The sequence below is a fragment of the Corvus hawaiiensis genome, chromosome 5 (genome assembly GCF_020740725.1).
Source record: "Corvus hawaiiensis isolate bCorHaw1 chromosome 5, bCorHaw1.pri.cur, whole genome shotgun sequence".
Taxonomy (NCBI): Eukaryota; Metazoa; Chordata; class Aves; order Passeriformes; family Corvidae; genus Corvus; species Corvus hawaiiensis.
In genome coordinates, this window is record NC_063217.1 from 1,236,902 (window position 1) to 1,260,942 (window position 24,041).

A 24,041-nucleotide genomic window follows, 5' to 3' on the forward strand; every position below is an offset into this window, starting at 1 on the left:
CAAGAGTCATACATGGTTAGAAGGGGAAAAGGGATTTTACCTTGGTATTTATTTTAAGGATCCTTAGGTGTACACGTCCAGGTCATATGCATTGAAATGCACCCTGCTGAGTCTATCTCTGTGTCTGTGTCTCCCCCCAACATTGGGTATAACATTATAGGTGTTACTAATTAGCAGATCTATCAAAGATTCCCCAATGAGAGACTCAAGTGAGCCCCCCTCCCCAAGGGACCTTCCCCAGGATGGTTCTATCTTGGTTTACAGAATATGTTTTGGAGAGGACCTTGAGGTCTGGGGCACCCTGATCCCTGGCTACAAAGCTTCTAAAATGTTCAGTCTGTTAGCTTGACAAACAAGTCCAAGAATGTAGGCGAAAAGCACCAGGAATACAGAAGTTGTAAAAAGGTATAACAGGGATATAAAAGAAAAGGCAAAAATCTTCATGGCATCACCGGACCCTTCCCTGTGCATGGGTGGCAGATCCTGGGACCCCTCCTTTTGGGGATGCACACCTGGCAGTGCTGGATCCATGGAGTGTCACAGGGAAGAATGCACATTTTTTAGCAAAAGCGAATTTCCCCAGCCTGTGGCTTGTGTCTTCCATCTTGCTGGAGCTGCACTCCCTGGCTGTGTCACCCTGGAGGTGTCCCTGGGCTCTCCGTGTGCCCAGGGCTGGGGGGTGTCAGCAGGACATCCCCTGGTAGGGCAGGGGGGCAGGAGCAGCTCCCCACAGGACACATCTCCTTAGCTGGGAGCAATCCTGCTCCTGGTCCTCTCCAGCTCTGGCTCTGGGTCAGGACAGACAGTTTAATTGAATTTTAATTTGAATTTTGTAACCAGCAAAGGCTGTGTGGGGCTGGGACCCCTCCAAACCTTGCTAGGAGCCCTCGGAGCAGGTGGCCGGAGGTGAGTGGCTTGTCCTGGGTGTCCTGTGCAGCGAGGAGCTGGATCCCAGCTGTGGCCTCCAAAACACCCCCAGGAAGCAGATCCTTGTGGATCCCTGCTGCTGGGTGTGCTTGGCACAGCTCCCTCCATCAGCCTGACTGATGTAACCCAGTTCTGCTCCTTCAGACCTGGGAAAGCGATTTCATGGGCAGGAGCTGTTTGTTTTCCAGGCACGTTGTCGGTTCCCATGAAAAAGGTCATGTCCCTCCCCAAGATGTGACCTTGGGTGGCCCCAGTCCAGAAACCCCCTCCCAGGACTGCCCCCGAGGGCAGCTTCTGGAAGAAATTGGGGAAGCTGAGGGCTGTGGGGTGGGGTTAATGGTGAAAAGCTGCTGTGGGAGTTTGTGTGTTGCTGTCTAGGACTCGATCCCTCCCCGATCCCTCTCTCCTGCTGCATCTCAGGAGTTTGCACCTCCCATTTCCACTGGAGCTGATTCATAAAAACCCCAAGCACACGACATGGAACAACTGAATCCTCCCAAACCCTCGTCCTGTGCCACAAACTGAGAGCTCAGCCTAAAAATAGCCCCGTTGCCTGTTGGAGATGTAGTCCCGACTGTTGATGAGGTCTTGGGAACCAAAAATAGCTCCTTAATCCCATGGCAGCATAAGAAGAGGTTTTTCCTTGAACGGCTGCTTTTTGCAGCAGCTCAGGCTCAGCACCCAAATTCCCTTTAATGCTCACAGGGTTGGAAGTGATGGGATGGGAGATGCTGGGAGTGTGTCCATGCTGTTCCATCTCCTCCTGGGGAGCTCCTGCCTTTCCTTACCTTAATCCACCCAGACTCTCCCTGGTTTTTTCCATGGGATGATGTGAGGTACAAAAACTCCTTTCAAAAGTTGTTCATCTTCCCTGTGAAATGATCCAGGCCCCCAGTCTCTCCTTCCCAGCTGCCAGGCTGCTGCAGCCCTTCCCTCTTGAGCTGCTTCCAGCTCCTGCATTAAAGTGAACAATGCCCTGTTGGATGTTCCAGGCAGCCTTTTCCCCTCCAATCCTTTGGGAATTGTCCTCCTGATGCACCTGCTCCCACTCCCTGCCAGTGGCTCAGCTGTTCTGGGCTGGTTTTGTTGCTGGTGCCTTGCTCTAAGGGGTTAATGCTGCCTTTTTCCATGGATTTTTTTTTTCCCTGCCTGGATATTTTCAAGCTTGCAGCCTGGGTACTGAAAATTTTGCAGTGGGCAATGGATGGGGTGGGATACGTGAGTGGTGGGAACAGGAATGGGTTCACTGGGGTTTAATTCCATGTCTGTGCCCAGCAGATCCCAGGCACTGTCCCTCCTGCACTTGTGTGGTGAAGGACCTGGGTGCTTCCAGCTGTGCAGCTGGAATATTTATCAGGGAATTAGGGGACTTTGTGTCCCCTTCAGAGAATCCTGGACTGGTTTGGGTGGGAAGGGAGCTTAAAGCTCATCCAGTGCCACCCCTGCCATGGGCAGGGACACCTCCCACCATCCCAGGGTGCTCCAAACCCCTGGGTCCAGCCTGGCCTTGGGCACTGCCAGGGTGTGGTGTAGCATTCCCAGGCTTCTGAGCTCCTCCCTTCATCCAGGCTGTGATAACTTCCCTGGCAGAAATTCAGGAACTCCTGGAGGACACAATTCCAGTCTTCTCCTCACCCTGGCGATTCCAGCATGGTCACACCCGCCTCCATCCCATCCCATTTTCCTTCCCTATTTTTTTTCTTCTCAGTGACTTCACTCACTGGGATTTTTATTTTCTGGGAAATTGTTAAGGCATGTCCAGAAGCGTCTTCAGCTCCCATTGCTGTGTTTCTCCTGGGAAGCACAACACAGAAATAGGATCTGTCCTGAGCCTGCAGATTTCCTTGTGCCTTGTTAAGGGGGATTTTAATCAGAAATTCATTTAATACTTGGATCTGGGAGGGATCAGGGCTGTGGCTGTGCTGGGTTCCTGCTCATCCTGCTGCACTGCCCCGGGAAGTGGTGCCTGGGACTGGCAGAGAGATGGAGCATCCTGTGGGGAGCAGGGGGTGAAGTGATTTTTGGGAAGGAACGGTTCCCTTGTGGCCTGTGCTTGGTGCTGCCCCACTGGGATGTGGAAATGGAGAACCAGAGGGTGGCTCTGGGCATGTCCTGCTTTGGTGTCCCCAATCCCACCCCTCCTTCCCCCAGGCAGGAACCCAGACCCCTCTCCCATCCCATTCCAGAGGCTGCTCCATGCCCTGCCAGCTGCCAGGCCATTCCCTGTGGAAGCATCGGGACCTAAATGGAGGTTGGGGGTGTTTTTGCCTTGTGCATGAGTGGTTTGGAGGCTTTTCCAATGTTCCTTCCGTTTCTACGGGCAGAGCTCTGGAGCCAAGTCTGTGTCTAGGGTTTTGTGTGGGGTGGGACAGTGGGAAGCATTCCCAGTAATCCGCTGTGGAATCAGTGGGAGCTTTGTGCTGGATATGGCCAATAGCTCCTGGAGCTGTCACTAGGCGGGAGAATTCCATCATCCAGCTGTGGGAATGTGGGAATTTCCCCCAAATCAGTAACCTGGGAAGGCTGGGGTTGTGTTGGGTGGCGTTGGAGCTGCACAGCAGCTGCTCCTTCCCATAAAGAATTCCCGGGATGCATCATCCTCTAAGTGCTTGATCCAAGGACACTTCCAGGCAAACCTGAGCATCTTTATTTGGGTGAGACACGGAAGGTCTGGCAGAAAGTGGATTTAATGGATGCTCTTGAGTTCCTCTGCCATTCCGGGTCAGTCTCTGCTGAGAGGATCCCCTGAGTCACCGGCTCTGGGATATTTAAATCATGAGCACAAAATGCTGGCGGTGTTGTCTCCTTCCAAAAACGGGTTCCCAGCTTTCCCTGGAAAATCCCAGTGGTGTCTGACAGCGGGGTGAGTGAGGTGCTGTTTTCTGGGTTATTTGGTGGAAGGGCAGCGTTTGGGGTAAGGACACTGGTGGAGATGGAGCTGCAGGGGCATCAGGGAGGGGTCAGGTCCCGTGTGCCAGCTCCGTGTGTGGTGTTTGTGTCTCTGACTTGGGGTTTGGGTGACATCTGGGACACTTGGATTAGAATCCCAGCATCACTGAGGTTGGAAAAGCCCTCCAGGATCATGGAGTCCAACCTGTGCCCAATCCCCACCTTGTCTCCAGTGCCATGTCCAGGCTTTCCTTGGACACCTCCAGGGATGGGGACTCCACTGCCCTGGGCATATCCAATGTTTTCCAGCCCTTTCCCTGGAGAAACTCGTGCTGGATAGTCCTGGTGCTTTCTCCCACCCAGCAGCATCTTCTCCAAAGTTCTCCTGGCTTGTGGCTCTTGGAAGTGACCGAGGGCCCTTTCCTTTCCTTTCCCCTCTGGCTGCAGGTGGCACAAGCTGCACTCCAAGGCTGGGAAGAAGGAGAAGGAGCGCGGTGAGATCCTGGTGAGCATCCAGTTCACACGGAACAACCTCACCGCTAGCATGTTCGACCTGTCCATGAAGGACAAGCCGCGCTCGCCCTTCGGGAGGCTGAAGGACAAGGTGACAGGCAAGAAGAAGTACGACCTGGAGTCGGCCTCTGCCATCATCCCCAGCAGCATGGGAGCCCTGGACATGGAGGACGACTTCGAGCTCGGGGGCAAGAAGTCCAAGGTCAAGGGCTTCTTCCTGAAGAACAAACTGCGCAAGTCGTCCCTGACCCAGTCCAACACGTCCCTGGGATCCGACAGCACCATCTCCTCTGCCAGCCTGAGCATGGCAGCAAATGCCCCTGAGGTGCCCAAATCCCCGAGCAGACACGGCAGTCTGTCCATGGAGCGCTCTGGTAAGAGGATCAGGCATAATCCCCCCCGGTTTTCCCCCTTCCTTTCTTTGCAAGGGACTTGAGACTTTCTTGCAACTCTGTTAACTCACTGCTTACCCGGTGACAGAACCAGGGAAACGTGGAATTGGTTAGGTTGGAAAAACCCTGCAAGACCATGGAGTTCAGCCATTCCCCAGCATTGCCCAGGCTACCACTGCCCATGTCCCCAGGTGCCACATCCACAGGGCTTTTAAAGCCCTGCAGGGATGGGGACTCCATCCCTGCCCTGGGCAGCTGTGCCAGGCCTGGACAACCCTTTCAGCAGAGAAATTTTCCCTGAGCCTCCCCTGGCCCAGCCTGAGGCCGTTCCCTCTCCTCCTGTCCCTGTTCCCTGCCAGCAGAGCCCGACCCCTCCAGCTGCCCCCTCCTGTCAGGGACTTGTGCAGAGCCACAAGGTCCCCCCTGAGCCTCCTTTGCTCCAGGATGTCACTAAGAGGTGACCTCCTGCACAAACCCCTGAGATCTGTGTCCTGGCACTGAGGTGTTTGCCAGAACAGGGAGGAACATCCCAGATTTTGCTTTTCCGCGCCTCACCACGAGCTCCCAGGATCTGAGGACTCTTCAGGGCTGTTTGTTCTTGGCCCCTCCAAGCAGTCCCTGCAGGAAGGCCCTGGCTGGGCTGGGCTGGGCTGGGCAGCTGCTGGCCCTGCCCTGGGTCACGGCTCTAATGAGCCACCTCCAGCTTGCAGGCAAAGCCGAAACGGGGCCCGGCTCCGGTGATTAAAACAATCTGAGCTCTTGGCACTCCCAGGGCAGCGATTTACAAACAAAAAAGGCCCTTGTAGGGAATTAATTCCCCCTTGGAAACAAATATATAATTAAATGGTTTAATTGGCTGCAGACAGCACATTGCCAGCTTGGGTGGGAGTCCCTGGGGAGCCATGTGGCTTCTGCTGGGTTACATTCCCATGCTGGTCCCATCATCCTTGGGATGAGCCTTCCAGCTACTGGGAGCTTCCCTTCCCATGGCAGGGGGGTGGAACTGGGTGTTCTTTAGGGTCACCTCCAGCCCCAGCCATTCGGTGGTTCTGTGAAGGAAGCAGCATGTCCAGCTGGGAGGAGCAGCAGCTGTGTCAGTCGTTCTCAGGTTCTCCATGATTTTTACCCCCAAAAACTGGCAGTAGCCACAAGGTCATAGAATCACGGAATTGTTGAGGTTTGAAAAGATTTTTAAGATGATCAAGTCCAACCCTCAAGGCAGTGGGAGGGAGCTGCAGGCCCTGGACCCTCCTGGCTCATCACACCAAGCAGTGGCCTGGAGCTCACAGCCGCATCGTCCCCTGTTCCGTGCAAACTCCTAAGTCACATGGAAGCTTTAAAACCCTCTAAGGAGCTTCTGGGGAGTTCCTTGCATTTATTATCAACCTCAGATCCTCTCAGATCCTCTCAGACAATGGGTTTGTCATCTCACAGAGCCTCCTCTGGGGTCCTCCCCTGCTGGGCTGGGGGACGATGTTGTGTCTCCTGTATGGCTGCACAGCTGTGAGCTGTGCTTTGCATTTCCAAGAACTTAATCCCGTGGAGCCCAGGAGGGAGAAGGCCGGGTTGATTTCCCAGATCTGTTCAGGGTTCACAGGTGGAAGATAACGATGCTGTGCCTGTGGCCTGACCTGTTCTGTGTTTGCTTCCCCCAGTGAAGGACCTCCTGCCCTCCCCGAAGCTGACCCACAAGAGAGCGTTCAGCGACGACGTGTCCCAGGTCAGCCCGGTGCTGGAGCCCAAAGCCACCCAGAGCCCGAAGCCAAAGAACGACCCCGTGTCCCGCTCGTCCCTGTGCATCAACGGCAGCCACGTGTACGGGGACGAGGCGGCCCCGAGGAGCCCCGCAGGCCTCTCCACCAGCTCTGCCCCCCTGCCCGTGCCCGGCGGCCCCCGCAGGCAGGACGAGGCTTTCGGCTTCACCCCCCTGCACCCCAACCCCCAGGAGGTGCCCTGGGGGCTGGGCAGCCTGGAGAGGGCCCAGCAGAGGGACGAGCCCAGGTTCATCCCGTCCCCTCCCAGCCTGGCCCTGCAGGAAGAGCTCAAGGTGTCCACCAAGGCCGTGACCCTCAGCAACCACCTGGGCAGGGCCAGGATGGAGGAGAGCAGTCGCCTGGAGAGCAAACCCACCCAGGCTGCGGCTCCCCTGGGCTTCTCCGCGGAGCCAGCCAAGGACAGGCCGCCCGAGGACACCAGGAAAGAGGACAAGAAAGCCAAGGGAGGCTTCTTCCACCACGGGGGCACCCGGAGCGACGCGGGAGGCAAAGGCCAGGGGGACAGAGGGACCCCCGTCCACGCCTCGGCTGCGGGGGATGAGAGGAGTAAGAGCAGCGGCTGGTTTGGGTCCAAGGAGCCCAAAGAGTCCCCTCAGAAACCCAGGTCAGTGGAAGGGGGTGTGGAGGTCCAGGCTGGCGATTCCTGCCCCAAATTCCTGTCTCCAGCAGATCTGCTGGCCAGAGCTCCCGGACGCTCCCGGGCCTCGGTGTTCAGGCAAGGTCGGAGCAGGGAAAATGCTTCCTCGCTCTTAAATGTCGCAAAGGGAAGGGGATTTTCCTGCATCCTCCCCTGGCTTCTGCCAGAAACCACCTCTGCAGGGTGTGGGATGTGTTTTCCACCCGGGGAAGGGAGGGATCCCCTCCATGGAGAGGTTTCCCTCTGCAGAGGTGGGGCTCAGTGTGGTCACACCAAGTGGTTCTGTGGCCTCAAAATGCAGATTCATTATCCTTCAATGAGCTAAAAAAGCTTCTCTGGCAGTCAGGCTGGGATGTGGGATATCAGGACGTGTAATCACGTTATTTTTATGAGCCCCACCTTCTTCTGTAGGGTCTGCTCAGGGTGCAGCACTTTGATAACGTGAGGTATCATTAATATTCCCAAAGTAATCCCAACCCTGCTCTTTCCTGTTGCCATCCCAGCCAGCCTTCCCTTCTCCCAGTTGCGAATCTCTAACTGTTCTTGCTTTGTGTGGTGATTCATCCCTCCGGATCCTCAGGTTTTGTGGTGTTTGTGCTGTTCCTGTGAGGAATTTATCACCTGTGTCCACCCCTGGAGCCCCTGGAGCTGAGCTGGCAGTCCAGAGGTCGAGGGTGTTGTCAGTGAGAGGCAGGAAATGGGGTTAAAACCAGCCAGAGAAAACAACCAGCACTTGAGAGCTGGCTCAGTCTGCAGCGTTGGTTTATCAGAGGGGTTTTCTGATCTGGGCTGACTTTAACCTAATTTCTTAAGCAGAAGATTTGAGTTCAGTCTGAGCCTCCTTTCATCAGGAGGGCACTCCTGGTTTATTCCACGTATGCAGGTTCCCACATTTTTAAAGGGATGAGCACATCCCTCAGCCTGGCTCCAGAACCAGCCCCAGAATTGCTCCTTTCCACTGGGAGGTGTTGTGCTCGTGGTGGCCTTGGGGCTGCACAGGCAGAGCTGGGGACACTGGGACAGGCAGGAGCTGCTTCCCTGGCTCAGGAATATCAGGAATACCCCATCCCACAGGCCCTGAGCTCTGTCCCACAAAGTCCATCCCTGGGAAGGGAAAGCTGGGATGGGAAGGAGCAGGCAGGATGTGGGAGCTCTGTCCTGCTGCAGCAGCAGGAGAGACAAGGATGAGGTCTGGGGACTGCTGTGGTGCATCCCCATGGATGGGTCTGGCATTCTCTGTCCCTGGCAGTGCCCAAGGCCAGGCTGGACAGGGCTTGGAGCACCGTGGGATGGTGGAAGGTGTCCCTGCCATGGCAGGGGTGCAGTGGGATGATCCTTCAGGTCCCTCCAACCCAAGGCATCCTGTGATTCTGTGGTTCCCAGGAGACTCAGACCCCAGGCAGGGGTTTGGTGTCACAGCTCAGTGCAAGATTTGTGATGAGCCTGAAGGACTCTGGTCTCTGCATCCTGTCCTTGAGGAAGGACAGAGTATTCCCACTCATGATTGTTCTTTTAATTTTTCTTTCTAATTTTGGGATAATAAACCTGCTGGTTAAGGCCTAGAATGAAAAATCAAGGTTTAAAAATCCTGCTGTATCCATGCAGTGACTCCACAAGTGCCTGAGGCAACCAGGGAAGCACTGTGGGGATGGGATGGGATGGGATGGGATGGGATGGGATGGGATGAGATGGGATGGGATGGGATGGGATGGGATGGGGAGGAGCTGCCCTCAGCATCTCCCTCTGGAGCCTTTTCCTTGGGAAATGGGTGAGAAACCTGCAGGTTTTCCCCTCTTGGCAGTTCTGGGAAGGAGGCAGGGAGGGCCATGCCTGCCCAGATCTTCTGCTGGACACTGATTTCAAGGCAGGGATGTCTGATCCAGCTGGAATTCAGTTCCTGTCCATCCAGCCCAGTGGATAATCACCAGGAGTGCCCCTGAACACTGCTGGTTTCTAACAGCTCCCTGCTTTCCTGGACTCATCCCCAGCGTTGCTCCTTTCCCAGAGGGTTTCCACTCCATGGGTTTTTTTAAATCCACCTCAGTGCTCACAGTTTAACCTCAAGCTCAGTTGGAGCTGAGCTTTGCTTGGAGTCGCTTTGCCGAAGGCTTGGTCAGTCTTGTGAGGAGAGACTGGGATGAGCTGTGTGGCAGCAGCTCCTCTGGCCTGGATTTTCTCTCCCAAAAATAGGAATGGCTTCAAAGCAGCACGGGCTGGAGGGAAGGAATTCACAGATGCCCCTTTTGGGGCGTTGAGAAACATCCCAGTGGGTCTTAAGTGCAGTTTGCAACTGAGAATGGGAAATAATGAGCTTAAACTGGAGCAGAGGGGATTGAAAGCAGGAGTTGGGAGAAGTGTCTGATGGAGGAGGGGGAAATGCTGGAGCTGCCTGGCTGGGAAGGGATTTCTCCCTCCCAGTGACCAGGGTTTGGCACTGGGATAATTGCAAACCTTTGGGGAGCGCTACAAGAAGCATTTGGGGACTGAGTCTGAGTCCTTCCCATCATCACAGGGACAGGGTTCGTCTCTGCCCTGGTTTTCCAGTGCTTCAGTTTTCCTGGCCATTCATTATGACATCATTACTCATTTTAATTAAACAGAACTGACCTCTCTGATTTTATTTTGCTTCCTTGCGCTGAACAACCTCGTGGGCCAAGCTGGTGATTCAGGTCAAAGAATCAAAGAAGAGCTTTTTAGGTCTTGGCAGCTTCGAACTGCCAGAGGGCAGGGTCAGATGGGATATTGGGAAGGAATTCCTGGCTGGGAAGGTGACGAGGCCCTGGAATGGAATTCCCAGAGAAGCTGTGGCTGCCCCTGGATCCCTGGCAGTGCCCAAGGCCAGGCTGGACATTGGGGCTTGGAGCAGCCTGGGATAGTGGGAGGTGTTCCTGGGCATGGCAGGATGGGATTTAAGGTCCCTTCCCACCCAAACCATCCCAGATTCTCTGATCTCTGGGGGATCTCTGATGTCCCTCTGCAGCTGAGGAGCTGTTCAGTACCAGTGTCACGTGTGGAACTGGAGATGAGTTAACCCTTGCTCTGGAGAGAACTGAGCAGTTTTAAGTCCTGGTTTATTTGCAGAAAGGACCTTTTCCCTCCTGCTCTCCTGACTCTGGAAACTTCAGCTTTGTGGCTCCTGCCAGCAGCACCTTCTCAGCTTTTTGCCCACCTTGGATAGGCTACATTTAACCCAGAGCTGAACGTGGTGAGAAAGCATCAAAATCAGTCACTGTGCAAGACCAAACCCTCAGCCTGTGATTAGTTAACAGGTCTGTAATTAGAAGGATGGTTTGAGTTCGCCGGCAGCAAAGCCCAGCCTGGCACAGCTCATCTTTACCCACTTGCTCTGCCAAACACGCCCTTCCCAAAATAAGGAGCTGCTGCCTTTGGGCTGGGTTTAATCAGAGCTTTGTAAAAAGGGTTTTGTTCTGTGCCAGGTGGGTTTTGCTGAGCCATCAGTGTGGGAGCTGGCTCTGCAAACCTGTCCATGCTCACTGGGGAGAGAACTGGGCATTTCTGCCTTCAGCCCTTATTCCCACCCGCTTTTCCTGGATTCTTCTCAGGGAAGCAGGTCCCAAAGGCTCTGCTCTTCATCCCTGGCTCTGCTAATCCCTGTGAGCTCCAGGCTTTGATCCTGGATGGGATGGGAGCAGTAGGAAGGTGGTGTTTGCTCTTTGGAGGCTGAATAAAAGCCTGGTTGGGGTTTGTTGTTTTGAGGTCAGGTGGTTGAGGGTTGTATGCAAGGAAGAAGCTCAGCAGGTTTATTTGAGGCAAAGCCTGGGGCTAAAAGAATCCTTTACATGTTCCCAGGGTTTCCTCCAATGTTATCAGAGCTCTGCAGCTCCTGCTTCCTGTGGAGAATCCTGATGATAAAATGGGGCTGCATCTTAGGCCTGGCAACAGGAGGAAAGGGAAATTGTGCTCTGTCCTGTAAAAACAGGAGCATCAGTTCCATTCTTGGGTTCAAGCCCCTTCCCAGGGTCCATAGCCTTGTGTCCAGCAGTGTGGCCAAATACTGACTCAGTTCCTCCCTGCTCCTCATGTGCTCCCAAAGAGTGCCTTTCCTGAATGCCGGGAGTGGCAGGAAGGTTTGGAATGGCTGGAGCAGTCCTTGGCCGGGCTGGCAGCAGAGGGATGGAGTGTGGATGTTGTGGCAGCCCCTCCAAAGCCAGCAGGACTTCCAGAGCAGAGCCTGGGAAGCTGCAGGGTTTGAGGAAGAGGGAGATGAAGGCCCTGACGTGAAACCAGGGCGTTGTGGATAACAGGGATGCTGTGGATGAATCCATGGGAGCCATCAGCATCCCAGCTCTGGCTCAGGGATCGTATCCAGGTGAGTGCAGCGCTGCCCACCTGCCTTGGACCAGCCCTGGGCCCGGAGTGGGATCTGTGTGAGGGGCCTGCAGGGCTGGAAAAGGGCTCTTTGTGCTGCTGAGCCTGCGCTTCCCAGGGAGGGACACGAGGATGGAGAGCTGGATCCAGAGCTGGCACCAGCTCAGCCCTGGTGAGGCCAATGTGCTTTGGCACTGCCCAGGTAAAGCCCAGCCCCGCTCCCGCTCCTAAAAGTGGGACTTGGGGGTTGAAGTTTGCATCTCCCTGGGTTCCTGCTGCCCAGATTTCTGCTATTTTTTTAAATTCCCGTGGTTTTGAGGGCAAATGTCTGTAAAGGAGGAATTGTCCATTTTAGTTGGGATGATGGACAGGTGAGGCCCAAGGGAAGAGCAAAGTGGTTATTGCACAGATAATTATTACTGATCGTTTATAGATTATTACAGGTGATTTATTATGGAGAAATCCAGTCCTTCCACCTCTGGAATTCCTATTTGAAATATATTCCATGACTCCTTCCCGCTGGTGCTCCCACCCTGTACAAAAATGTCCCGGGCTACTGTTCCCATCTCTTCCCAACCCCTTCCTGCACAATTCCTGCTGTGCCAGCCCTGCTCATGCCGCTGGGAGGAAATTCCTGATCCCTGCTGCTGCAGGATGCTCCAGCACCTCGATCCTGCTGGTTTCCCACCCAGGTGAGCCCTGTCCGTGGGCAGATGGGGCCAAAAGCAGGTTGGGAGTGGCAGTGCACGGCACATCCCTGGATCCAGCCCTCCTGGGAGGAATTTTCCACTTGAGCTCAGCACAGCTCTTCCCCTCAGCACATCACGGCTGGATTCATCCCTGCCCTTCCCAAACTCCTGCTTCTCCAGCGCATGTGCTGTTTTCTGCTGGTGGTGCAGAGTCCCCCAGCCTCCTGCCGCCGGGCTGGGACTGCAGAGCTCTGCCCTCAGCCTGAAACCCAGGCTGGGATCCGTGGGGAGAAATCTCCCTGCATTGAACAAGCTGTTTCCAATAGACTTTTTCCATCAGGGGGTTGCTCAGCAATATTTTATTTCCTTTTTTTTTTTTATTTTTTTTTATTGCTGCGAGGCTCAAAGGCGTCTGTGAAGTGCTGCCAAACAAATAAATGAGGGCAGGGAGGTACCCGCGATTTATTTTGGCTGGCGGAGCCATGTGCTGGGAATGGGAGGGGAAGGAGGAGAGGAGGAGGAGGAGGGTGAGTCAGCATTTCAGTGCTGCAAAGAGCTGCTTCCATCAGGCTGCTGCAAGCGGAGGTTTCCCTCTAGAGGAATCCGCCGTGCTCCGCTCCTGCTTTCACTGAGCACTTCCAGCATCCTCCCTCGGGGAGAACAGAGTGGGAAATGGGGCTCCTTGGGGGCAGAGCAAGGCTCCTGCCAGCGCCAGGCTGGTGGCCAAAGCAGGGATGTTTGTCCCAAGGAATGGGGTCGAACGGTGACGCTGCGATTTGAAATCCCAGTGGAAAGTCACAGATTCTCAAACGGCCTCAGGGTAGTCCTGGGGAGGCTCAGGTTGGATGTTGGGACAATTCCTTCCTGGAAAGGTTTGTCCACCACTGGCACAGCTGCCCAGGGCAGGGGTGGATTCCCCATCCCTGGAGGGGTTTCAAAGCCCTGTGGATGTGGCACCTGGGGACATGGTCAGGGGTGGCCTGGACAGTGCTGGGGATGGTTGGAGTTGGTGATCTTGGAGGGCTTTTCCAACCTAACATTCCATGATTTTTCTGCCTGTAGTTTGCAGCCAACAAACCCCTGAACAAACCCCAGTGGGGCCCAGCAGGAATGGGGTTGAGAAACAGAAAGGAAATTTCCACAGTGGAGTTGAAGGAGGAAAAGCAAAATCTGACAAAACAAGATGGATTCAAGTTCTGTCTTTGTATCTTTAGCCAACACCAGCAGGTCCAGCACCCCAGGACTCCCATCAGGACTTTACAAGGGCTGGGGGAACAGGACACAGGGAATGGCTTCCCACTGCCAGAGGGCAGGGATGGATGGGATATTGGAAAGGAATTGTTCCCCAGGAGGGTGGCCAGGCCCGGGATCCCTGGCAGTGCCCAAGGCCAGGCTGGACACTGGGGCTTGGAGCAGCCTGGGACAGTGGGGTGGGACTGGGATGGGCTTTAAGGTCCCTCCCAACCCAAACCATCCCATGAGGACTTGGGAAATGGAGACAAGATCATCTTGGGTGGGTTTGAGGAGGCCTTGAAGCTGTTCCTGCAGCAGTGCAGGTGGGGATTGGTGCAATTTGGGATACCCAGGCAAGGGGCTGCCCTGGCATCAGCCACCCCTGAGGAGGGAACTTCACCCACTCAGCTCCTGGCAGCTGGGACGGTCACTAGCAGCCAGGGCTCATTAGGAGCCTGCAGCTGATTAATGCTCTGCAGCCATTTAGAGCTGGAGCCCAGCAGAGCTGGATCAGCCCTGGATGCTCTTACTCAGCACTGAGGGATGTTCAGGCAGAACACGAGGGATGGATCTCGGTCTGCACCAAATCCTGGAAGTAGTTCCAGCAGGACAAGCAGAGGTGGGGCTGGGGCGTGTGCCCCTCGCAGGCACCCTGAGATCATGGTGGTTGGACCTTGCCACCTTCCCTTTCCAGCTGGCAAGGAAAATTTGCCATGTTTTGCCCTGTTAAAATCTCTCTGTGGATGTTGTGAACTCACCCAGCTGAGTGGTCACATACTGAGCAGCTGTTCCCTTACATTCGAGGGGGATTAGGGAAAAAGGTCCAACCCTGTGCTGATCTCCAGGCCGGGAATGCCGGGAGAGGTTTTCCTCTAAGCACAGAGTGGCTGCCAGGCTGGAGTGGTTTGTGCCTCGGGGTCCATCAGCTCCTCCCATAACTTCTGGAGAATTTCAGTGCTCACGAAGAGCTCACACCCCTGTGGGGTGCGTTCCTGGCTGTTCCTCCCTGGTGCGAGCAGGAGAGGACGCGGAGCAGGGCCAGGCTGTGCAGGGCCCAGGATGGGCACGGCCACCACTGCTGCTCTGTGACAGCAGGAGAGGGCACCCACGAGCCGTGCGTGCCCGGAGGGAGCTGCAGGTTTGCGTGGGGATGAAGGGGCTGAGGCTTGTGTTGTCCCTGAGTTGGCAGTTCCCTTCGGCGGTGTTGGGGTGTGGCCCGTGGGTGCTGGAGCGGAGCCGGTCACGCTCGGCCGCTCACCGGGAGTGTTCCCTGCCCACAAACTGGGATGGGGGACTTTGGTGGCATTGATGGCTTCAATGGGCACCTTTCCAAGGAGCTGCTCAGAGGAGGGTGCGGGAAGGGGCTGTGGAGCTGCCAGGAGTGGGAGCAGGGGGTCCCCGTGGTGGGGGCATCACTCCTGGGTCGAGGTGCTGCCAGCCCGGCGCCCTCCCTGCTTTGTGACCGACCAACTCCACCATCACCAGCATCAGCTTTTGCCTGAAGATGGCATTTTGTGCTTTAAAATGCATCTGAGGCGTTTGGTGTATCCTCAATAACATGGAAATAGTTGTGCAAGCAACTTCTTGATCTTGCAGTGCTGCCTGCGATCCCTCCCGAGCCCTCCTGAAATCCCGGGGTGTAGCCCCAGGGACATTGGTAAAGCAATTAATGTACTCCTTCCTCTTAAACCTTGGTGTGCCCAGAGCTGGCTGATCCATGGCCATGTTTCTCCCCAGCCAAGAGGGGAACTCTCTGGAGCTCGGCAGTCGTGGCCAGTGCAGGAGGCAGCAATCCCACGGGATCTGTAATGGGGCAGGGCCAGGTGCCCCTGTCCTGGGGATGGGATTGCTGCTCCCAAGGGTGAGTCAAGGGGATGGGCTCAGGAGGAGGGAGCGTGGCAGTCGGAGCACCAGGTGGACATGGGGTGTCCACACCACACCCCCCCTTTGTGATGTGAGAACCTCTGAGCCTGGTGAGCCTCCTCAGGGGGGTGACTCCGCATTGCTGGAGTTGTTCCCAAAGGAAGATGAATGAAATCCCAAAGCAAGGGCCCTCAGTCCCGCTTGAACAGGCAGCAGGGAGCTGCCAGCCTCACTTGGGCTGAGATTCTGAATTCCACATGTGCTGAGTCCCTTCCACCTTGGGATCCCCCATGGGGTTTCAGGCATCTCGGGATCTGAGGTCAGAGGTGATGTGACAAGGGGCATGTGGGAGGCGGGGCAGTGTCCAGAGCGGGGACAGGGCCCTGTCCTGGCCTCGTGCTCCTTCCTGCTCAGCCTTCCTCAGCCCTGCTCCCCTCCCTCCTGTGCAAGCGGGAGCTCCAGTGCTCTCCCATGGTAATGCTGGCAAACAAGCGAGGAGGCACTGGGCTAAACTGGGGAAGACTCCTCTGTGCTTTGACTGGTTCAAGTAACCCTGATCCAAGAGCCTGGGCAGCTCCTCGTGCTCCACCTGCCCTGGGTGCCACCAGCACCGGGACAAACACTGAGCGAGTCCTTGGGCTGCAGGAGTGGGGAAACCTCTCTGGCTGCTGGGCTTGCTGAGGCAGAGAGGGGAACGTGCAGGACTGTCCTGGGAGCAGGGCTGCCCCTTGCTGTGTGTTGTGCATGCCCTTTCCACACCCTGACTCCATAATCATTGCTCTGCCTAACGAGCCAGGCATGGGTTTGGTCATTGCTGCTTGGAGCGAGCGTTTGCAGTGTGTGTGGTGTGTGCTGACAGCTCTGTCACAGCATTAACCAGGAGGACTGTTCTGTCTTCCCTCCACAGCCTGGAAGTGTCTCCTCAGGTAGAAACCAGCTCAGATGCTCCTTCTCATTGTGCTCTCTGCTCCCCTGCCCCGTGCCCTGCCGCCCTCCCCGCTGGCATGCCGAGCTCTAACCTCCCTCCCGCTCCCGGAGACAGCCAGGCCGGATGCTTGTCCCCCACCAACCCATTCCTCAACTCCCTGCAGAGCAATCCCTTCTTTGAGGAGCTCCTCGCTGACCAGGTACTAAATTCTCCTTCACCTACTCACTTTCTCTCTAGTTTCCCGCCTGGGCCGCATGCTGCAGCAGAGGTCGCTGGGAGCTTTTATTCCTCTGAGGATTGCAGTCCCTGTGCCGCCCCAAGGCAGACAGACCCCGAGAGGGAGTCTCCAGCCCAAAGCGTTGGTGTCCCCGTGCCAGAAACCACTCCCCCAGCACCGGGAGAGCTCCCTCCTGCCGACGCCGACCCCGCCGTCCCCCCACCACCCTCGGAGTGGGACGATACCTTCGATGCCTTTGCCACCAGCAGGCTCAAACCAGAGCGGAAGAAGGAGAACTTCTTTGCCTCGGTGGCAGCAGAGGGCATGGCTTTCATTGACGACCCCGACAGAGCCAGCCCGACAGAGAGATCGGCCGAGCCACCCTGCCAGAAGGGCTCCAAAGTGTTGGAAAAGGCCGAGTCACCCCTCGGCGCTGAAATCCCTGCAGCTCTCCGCTCTTGGACAAATTTCTCCAGTTTAGACGTGGGGGCCAACCTGGTGAGCACCACCCAGGAGGCCACGGTGATAGAGGATGTGCTGAGCCCCGTGTCCGCAGGGTCCATGGCGAGGAGGAGGAAGAGCAGCACGCCCATGGTCTGGGCAGCTGCGTTTGCCTCGGGCAACCCCGGGGACAAAGAGGCGTCAACAGCACTGACCACTGAAAATAGCACTAGGGAGGAAGGGGACAGTGGTGAGGAGGAGTCCTCCAGTGCAGGGACAAACGGCTGGATGACCATAGCCACGGAGACCGCTCCCAACCCCTCTGAGAGCACCCCGAGCGCGGCCAAGGAGCGCGCGGCTCCCGAGGGCGCCTTCGGCCCGCGGCTGCCCTTCCTGGGCGAGGGCACCTTTGAAGCCCAGAGCTTGTCCCGTGCTGCCGCCTGTGTGTTACCCAGGACCTCCTTCCCCCCCGAGCTGGCCCCCGAGGCCCTGCCTGGCAGCACTGTGGCGGCCGTGCCCCCGCGGGTGCTCGAGGACGTGGCAGCACGAAGGTTCCCCGAGCCGGGCGCGGAGCCCAGGGGCGGCCAGGAGGGCGCCTTCGACATCCGGAGCTCGGTGTTCCGGCTCCAGGCCAGCATGCGGCTGGAGGCCAGCGACGGCCTCCTGAAGCTCAGCTCTGACATCCGCGAGAGGCACGTGGTGCTGTCCCCGTGGGCAGGGCCCCAGGGCCGCCAGGAGCCGGTGCCCGGCCCGGCGGTGCCACCACCCAAACCCCCCAGGTGGTTCGCAGCCGCTGGCGCTGGTGGGGACACTGAGGAGGGGGAGTCTGGTGACCCCCAGCGAGGCAAACAGGAGCGATGGGAAGACTCTGAGGGCCCAAGAGCAGAGATGGAATTGCAGAGGAGCCATGGGAGCAGCGAGCCCTCCACGCCAGCGCCTCCCAGCCTGCCCACACCGGGAGCAGACGCCGCTGAAGCCGGGAGCGAGTTCTCAGCGTCCGAGGGTGCCGGAGCTGCCGCTGTGGACTCAGCAGCTCGTTTGGAGACAGGAGCCAGCGAGCTGGGGACAGGGGACACCGCTGTGGGGGAGCACCCGTCGGAGATGAACAAGACAGATGTGGCCGAGCAGTTCAAGACTTGCACATCCAAGTTCTCCCTGGAGGGGCTGGAGCAGTCGGGTGCTGAGGGGAGCTGGAGTCAGCCCCGCGCATCCCCTCAGACACAGGGGGCCACAGACAGTGCCAAGTGGGAGGCGGCCTCCAGACAGGAGCTGTTCCCTGAGGAGCTCAGTATGTCAGGACTAAACCCACCTTCCAAGCTAGACCTGGGCCAGCCGGAAATGTTCTGGACGGCTCTGGAAGAGCAGGAGGCAGCTGGGCATCCAAACCCGCAAGCCCAAAGGTCAGAGCGTGGGGAGAGTCCATCCCGGCCAGAGCCGGCGTGGAAGGATGGTGAGGGGCAGGCAGGAGAGCAGCCCGAGCCCTGTGCCCCTCCCGAGGAGGCAGAGCAGGGCAGGGCCCGCGCCAGCGAGGAGCCCGAGGGGCGCTCGGCAGAGAGCAGGATAGACTTCAAGAAAGCCGATTTCTGGAAGCCAGACAGGGCAGACGAGAGGCACACGCAGGGAGTTTCAGCCCTGAGAAATCCCTTTACCCTGGCCCTGAGCCCCAACTCCCCGAGCAATCCCTTCGTGGAGCAGCCCCCGGCCCCGCTCCCCGTGCAGGCTGTGCTGCCCGAAAAGCTTGAGCGGGCCGACTTCAGCTTCTGCGGCCCGCAGGAGGCGGCCCCCGGGCACGGCTTGCAGCCCACTAACGCTCCCGGCCGGCCTCCCCCCCCGCATGCCAGCCAGCCCCTGGCCTTCTCCACCCCTTTCCTCGTGGCTGCCACTAACCCCGAGCCGTGTGGCCCCGTCCCCGCCAGCCGCCGCGCCGCCGCCCGGCCCTGCCCGTGCCCGCAGCCCGGGGACGCACAAGCTTCAGCGCTCCTGGTTCTGCCCAGGGAGACACGGCCGGCTGAGAACCCCTTTTGCCAGCAGACGACCAGGTGAGCACTGCGGGGAAGGCGAAGGGTGTCTGTGTGTGTGTGTGTGCGGGAGAGGAGAGCCCGGCCCCTCTGCTCGTAGCAGGGCGTGGTGAGAGGGCTGCACCCGGCTGGGCTCGCTCCAAGGAGGCTGCTGCTCGTGGTGCTGCAGCTCCTCTTCCCTCACCTTCCCCTGGTCCCGGAGAGCCCAGCCCGAGCTGCTGGGAGCCTTGGCTCTCTGGGATCCTGGGGGAATGGCCACTGGTATCCGGTGTTTTCCCTGGCCAGGGCGAAAGGTTCGATGCACCACAACCTGCCCCAGCTGGAAATTCAGCGCAGCAGAACTGCACCCACATTGCACTCAGTGCTGATTTTGGCTCCATCATCTCCCCTGTGCTTGCAGAACAAATACCTTTTCCGTGGCTACCAGGAGAGCTGCTGGCTGTTCCTGCTCTCCGGAGTTCCTCATGGCATGTGCACAGCTGCTGCTGCCCCTGCCCTTGCCATCCATTCAGCTTTGGCTGCTTTCCTTGCCCATAGGGTACTGAAACCCTCCTTCTCTCCATAGCTAAAAAAGAGGGATTTTTCACCGGGCAAAATGCCCTTCTCCCCTCTCTCCTGCCGAGATGCCCACTGGTGATGAAGCCAGTGGGATTTAGCCTTGAGGATGATGGGAATGGGAAGGGTGGAAAGAAGGGGCTGTTCCTCCTCACAGGTGAATCATGGGTCTGTACAAATGCCCTGAAGCAAAGCTGGTGAGTTCAGGGCATGGAGTCCTGCTCTGTGTCCTTCAGTTCATCTCGTTTTCCTGGTACTCCTCCTGGTCTGCCTGCCCAAGGACCAAGCTCGCCCAGGGGTTTACCAAGCTCTAGCAGGGATTTATCAGCCTCACTGATCACAAGGCAAATGGAGCTTTACTGGAATGGTAAAATCCCACCTGGCCCAAGAGCAAGATCGGTCGTGGCCCCGGTGAGAGGAGGGGAGGGAGGATGGGGCCAGCAGAACTTGCTGAGCTCCAGCCCTTGCACAAGGGGATCCCTCCTTGGGATGGGCATGGGGTGCAAAATGGCCTCGGCAGCAAACACCAGCATCTGTCTGGGTCTGTCAGATATTTTTTCTTCTTATTTAGGCCGGATCCTCCAATCATTTTTAATTGGATTATTCATCCCCCAGCAGATAACCTTGTTCAAAATTTGCAGAGATGCTGCACAGAAACCTCCTGAATTTTGTTGTGTTTCATGGAAAGAGAAGTGTCCTGCATGCCAAAGGGATCACTGAGGCAGGGAGGGAAGCTCAGGACTCTCTAGGTCAGTAGTACCTGCTCATGGTCATCCCCAGCCTGTGCATCCCTCCAGGCCTGGCTGGCTCCTGGATGGGATGGGCTTGGATCCAAGAGCTGGGTGTGATATCAGTGATAGACAGCCAGGAGGTCCTGGGACTTCCCTGCTCGGGCTCCTCCAGCACATTTGGGATACTTGCTGTGACTGAAGAACCTCTGAAGAGCTCCTGAGGCCTCTGGGGAAGGCTCCAAGGCTCTGAACTGCTTTATAGGATTGGGGAGATGTGATAACTGTCCCAGGGTGAGGGAGGAAAGCTGGAAGGGACCTTTTCCCAATCCTCGTGGCGGTGCTTCCCTTCCCAGGATCATCTCCTGCTGGGGTAGCCAGAGGCACATAGATGAAGGAAAGATGGTAGGAAAAAGGTGGAAGGAAACGGAGCGACTTCAGACTTGGAATGGGCATTGAGTCCTGGCTGGGACAAAGTGTCTGCAAGTGAAGGAGAGCCGGTACCTGGTGTGAGACGGTGGGAGTTTGGGGTCAGGGGGTTCAGTGCCTCCTCAGGAGAGCTGGAAACCGGCACTGGGGTCCCATGGCCCCTTCCCAAGTGGCCAGAGGGCTCTTTGGTCTTCTTGTGTGGCTGCTGGGGCAAGGGAGCATCAGCTGCAACTCCCAGGTGTGCGGAGGGTCCTTTGCTGCTCCCGGGGACAGGGCTGGGAAGGTGTCACATCCCCGGGACAGGAGGGGCCCCAAGGACAGCCTGGGAGTGTGCCCTGGGGGCTCCACTGCCTGGAGCTCCTGCCCATCCCTGGGATGTGGGGCTGGCCCAGCACACCGTGGCACCTGCAGGTGACAGGACTGGGGATGTCACAGGTGCCGAGGTGGTGGCACAGGCTGCACCTCCCTCATCTCAGGAGTGCAGAGAATCACTGTACTGTGAAAATGAGAGGTCAGGTTAAGTCACCTCATCTTGGTGATCCTCGTGGAGCCCCTGAACTCAGAGTGTTGCTTGGCACACCCAGGGACAGACCAGCAGAGCTGATCCCAAGCTCAGCCATTCCCGTTCCTCCTACAGACCCTTTCTCCATGGAGAGCTGGCCCTCGGGTGCTGTGTGGGGCTCCAGGCACAGCAGCTGGGCCACGGGAGAGGGATTCCCTTGGGTTTGTCCTCTGCTGTCTGGTTCTCAGTGAGGAGCATTTTACTGAGGTGACAAAGGCTTCATTTGGGACTTGCTGAGGGAAATGCACCTGGTTTTCCCTGTGCTCTGCAGTGACCTTGGGAGCGTCACTGAAAGCTGGGACAGGGCAAGGCTGGCTCAGAGAAGGGGACATGGCTGGGCCAGTGTCACCCTGAGATGTTCCACCTTGGCCTTAAGCTCCATCATAACTCAGATCCACTTGGGCTGCAGTGCTGGGTCAGGAGCCTTTGAGCAGCTGATTCCACGCTCGAACTCATGTTCATGGGTCAGGAGTGGAAACCGGTCCAGCTTCTCGGCAGATCCACCAGGATTCCAGGCCTGGCTGCGAGGTGTGAAGGTCCCCTGGAAGGAGCTGGTGCCACCATCCCAGGACAAACACAGGTGGAGGAATGTCTCCAGCTCTTGGATCCTTCCAGAGACAAACGGAGGAGGCAGAGCCCTGCAGTGCTCAGCCGAGCCCTGCACGCACCACCCGCAGTGGGATAAGGATTTATTCTCAGCAGTACCTTCAGGCCACGGGGCTGGCAGCAGCGTGTGACCACACTGGGGTGGAGATATCCCCCTGCTTTCAGACGTGTCCAAGCGTTCCCACTGGCTTCCCAGGGACGTTCCCAGCCACGCTCAGGTCGTAGCCTCTGCGTGGCTGTGGGGATGCAGGAGGTGACAGTGACATTTGGGGCTTAGGCCTGGCTGTGATGAGCAGCCCTGGTGGCTCCCCCAGCCTCTCCTCACCCCTGTCCCACGGTGTCCTGGTGGTTGTAGCTCCTGGTCAGGTTTAGTCCCAGTGGGCAGCGCTGGAGCCTCATGTGCAGAACAGCAACTCCTCCAGCCCTGGCACTGTCAGTGACTCCCCCGTAGCTCTGTGGGATCCCTCTCCATCCTTTCCAGCTGCCCAGGACTACTGGGCTTTGTCCATGTGCTTGGACAGCTCTGCCAAGGGGTCAGAGGATCACAGAATCCTGAGCTGGGAGGAACCCACAGAGTCATCCAGTCCAGCTCCTGGCCCTGCACAGACCCCCCAACAGCCCCACCCTGGGCATCCCTGGCAGCGCTGTCCCAACGCTCCTGGAGCTCCGGCAGCCTCGGGGCCGTGCCCATTCCCTGGGGAGCCTGGGCAGTGCCCAGCACCCTCTGGGGGAAGAACCTTCCCTGATATCCAAACTGAGCCTGCCCTGGCCCAGCTCTAGCCCTTCCCTGGGTCCTGTCCCTGGGCACCAGAGGGAAGAGATCAGAGCTGTCCCTGTGCTGGCCCTCGGGAGGAGCTGATCCTTTGGCTTGTTGGAGCAGGTTGGTGGCTGCCAGTGCTGGCCCCTCCCAGCACGTGGACAGCAGGAGGCATCATCGTGGTTGAAGAGGATTTCCACATCCTTGGTATGTCCCGATCCCATCGCCATGGACGAGGAACAAGGACACAGCTCCGCTGGGACACACAGCTGATGGGGTTGTCACCCTTGAGAGGCTTTGCAGAGCTCCCAGGTGGAGGTTTGGATGTTTCCATCCCAAGGATGGTGCACAGCTGTGCCTGCTCCTTGCAGGGAGGGAGCATCAGGTCACTTCTCTTTCCATCATGCTGAGAAGGAACTGGACTTTGTCCAAGCCCAGAAAGAACCTTTTGGGTGAAGAGTGAGGCAAAAATAAATGAAAATTAAATTCCCCCTTAACTGACTGCTCACCCTCCTTTTGGCCTCATGGAGGGGGACAAATTCTGTGGTGGCTTCCAGGCAGGTGACATCCAACTCTTGGGATGGAGCACCAATGGTGACCCCAGACTCTTAATTTGGGAGTTCCTGAGCAGCAAAAAGCTGCTCTGGGCAGTGGATGCAGCAGCCTCTGATCACACTGGAACTGGGTTTGAGCTCCCCAGCTTCTCCAGCTCCTGGCAGCTGGGAGTTGTGACCCACAGCTTTCCTAGTGAGGATGGGCAGTGCAGGTGTGGGCAGGGCGTGTCCTGGGGCTCTGCATCTCCTGTCTGGGTGGGAGCAGCTCCGTGGGCTCTGCCCTGCCCTGCTGCTCTCGTGGGAGAAGGAGAGCTGTGGGCAGCACGGACACTGGGGGTTCAGCTGGGCTCAGTCTCCTGAGCAGGGGCCATCCCTGTTCGATCCAAGGGAGAGGCAGCAGTGGGGGTGTTGACTGTCCCACCTTGTTCCCCGCAGCCCCCACCCCGTGAAGCCCCTCAGCGCTGGGCAGGAGGGCTCCAGCGAGAGGAAGCAGCAGCACAGGCCCAGCCTGGGCTCGGCGCTGAGCAATGGCCTGGAGAGGCTGAAGACGGTGACCACGAGCAGCGTCCAGCCCGTGGCCCCGGCCTCCCACCCCGACAAAACCGACCCCAAGTTAAAGGTAGGAGCCTGCCCCGAGTGAGGCTGTGCCAAACCCGCTCCGGGAGCTTTGCCCGTCAGGGGCAGGAGCTGCTGTGGGGAGGCAGAGCGGGGTCCTGTGGGCTGTGTGGGGATCCGGGACCCTGCTTGCTCTGCCTCCCTTCTGCCATGGATCCCTGGTCTCTGCACCTCCTCACCCCATCGTCTTCCCACTGCCTGCTTTGGTTTGGGGTTTGATTGTGCAGCGTGTGAGTGAATCCCTGCTTGTAGAAACATGGAATGGGTTGGGGAGGACCTTAAATCCCATCCAGTGCCACCCCTGCCATGGGCAGGGACACCACCGGCTGTCCCAGCGTGCTCCAAGCCCCAATGTCCAGCCTGGCCTGCCCAAGACCTGACAGG

The 24,041-nt window shown here is 57.6% G+C and overlaps 1 protein-coding gene across 1 annotated transcript in view; it reads left to right on the top strand.

The window, feature by feature from the left end:
* Positions 1–24,041, top strand: part of RAB11FIP5 (RAB11 family interacting protein 5) — a 38,305-nt gene that overhangs the window by 9,668 nt on the left and 4,596 nt on the right. Inside the window, exons 2-5 of the mRNA XM_048303778.1 lie at positions 4,264–4,703; positions 6,377–7,100; positions 16,413–18,872; positions 23,478–23,661. Of these exons, the coding sequence (XP_048159735.1) occupies positions 4,264–4,703; positions 6,377–7,100; positions 16,413–18,872; positions 23,478–23,661 (3,808 nt within the window). The remainder of the gene's footprint in view (positions 1–4,263; positions 4,704–6,376; positions 7,101–16,412; positions 18,873–23,477; positions 23,662–24,041) is intronic.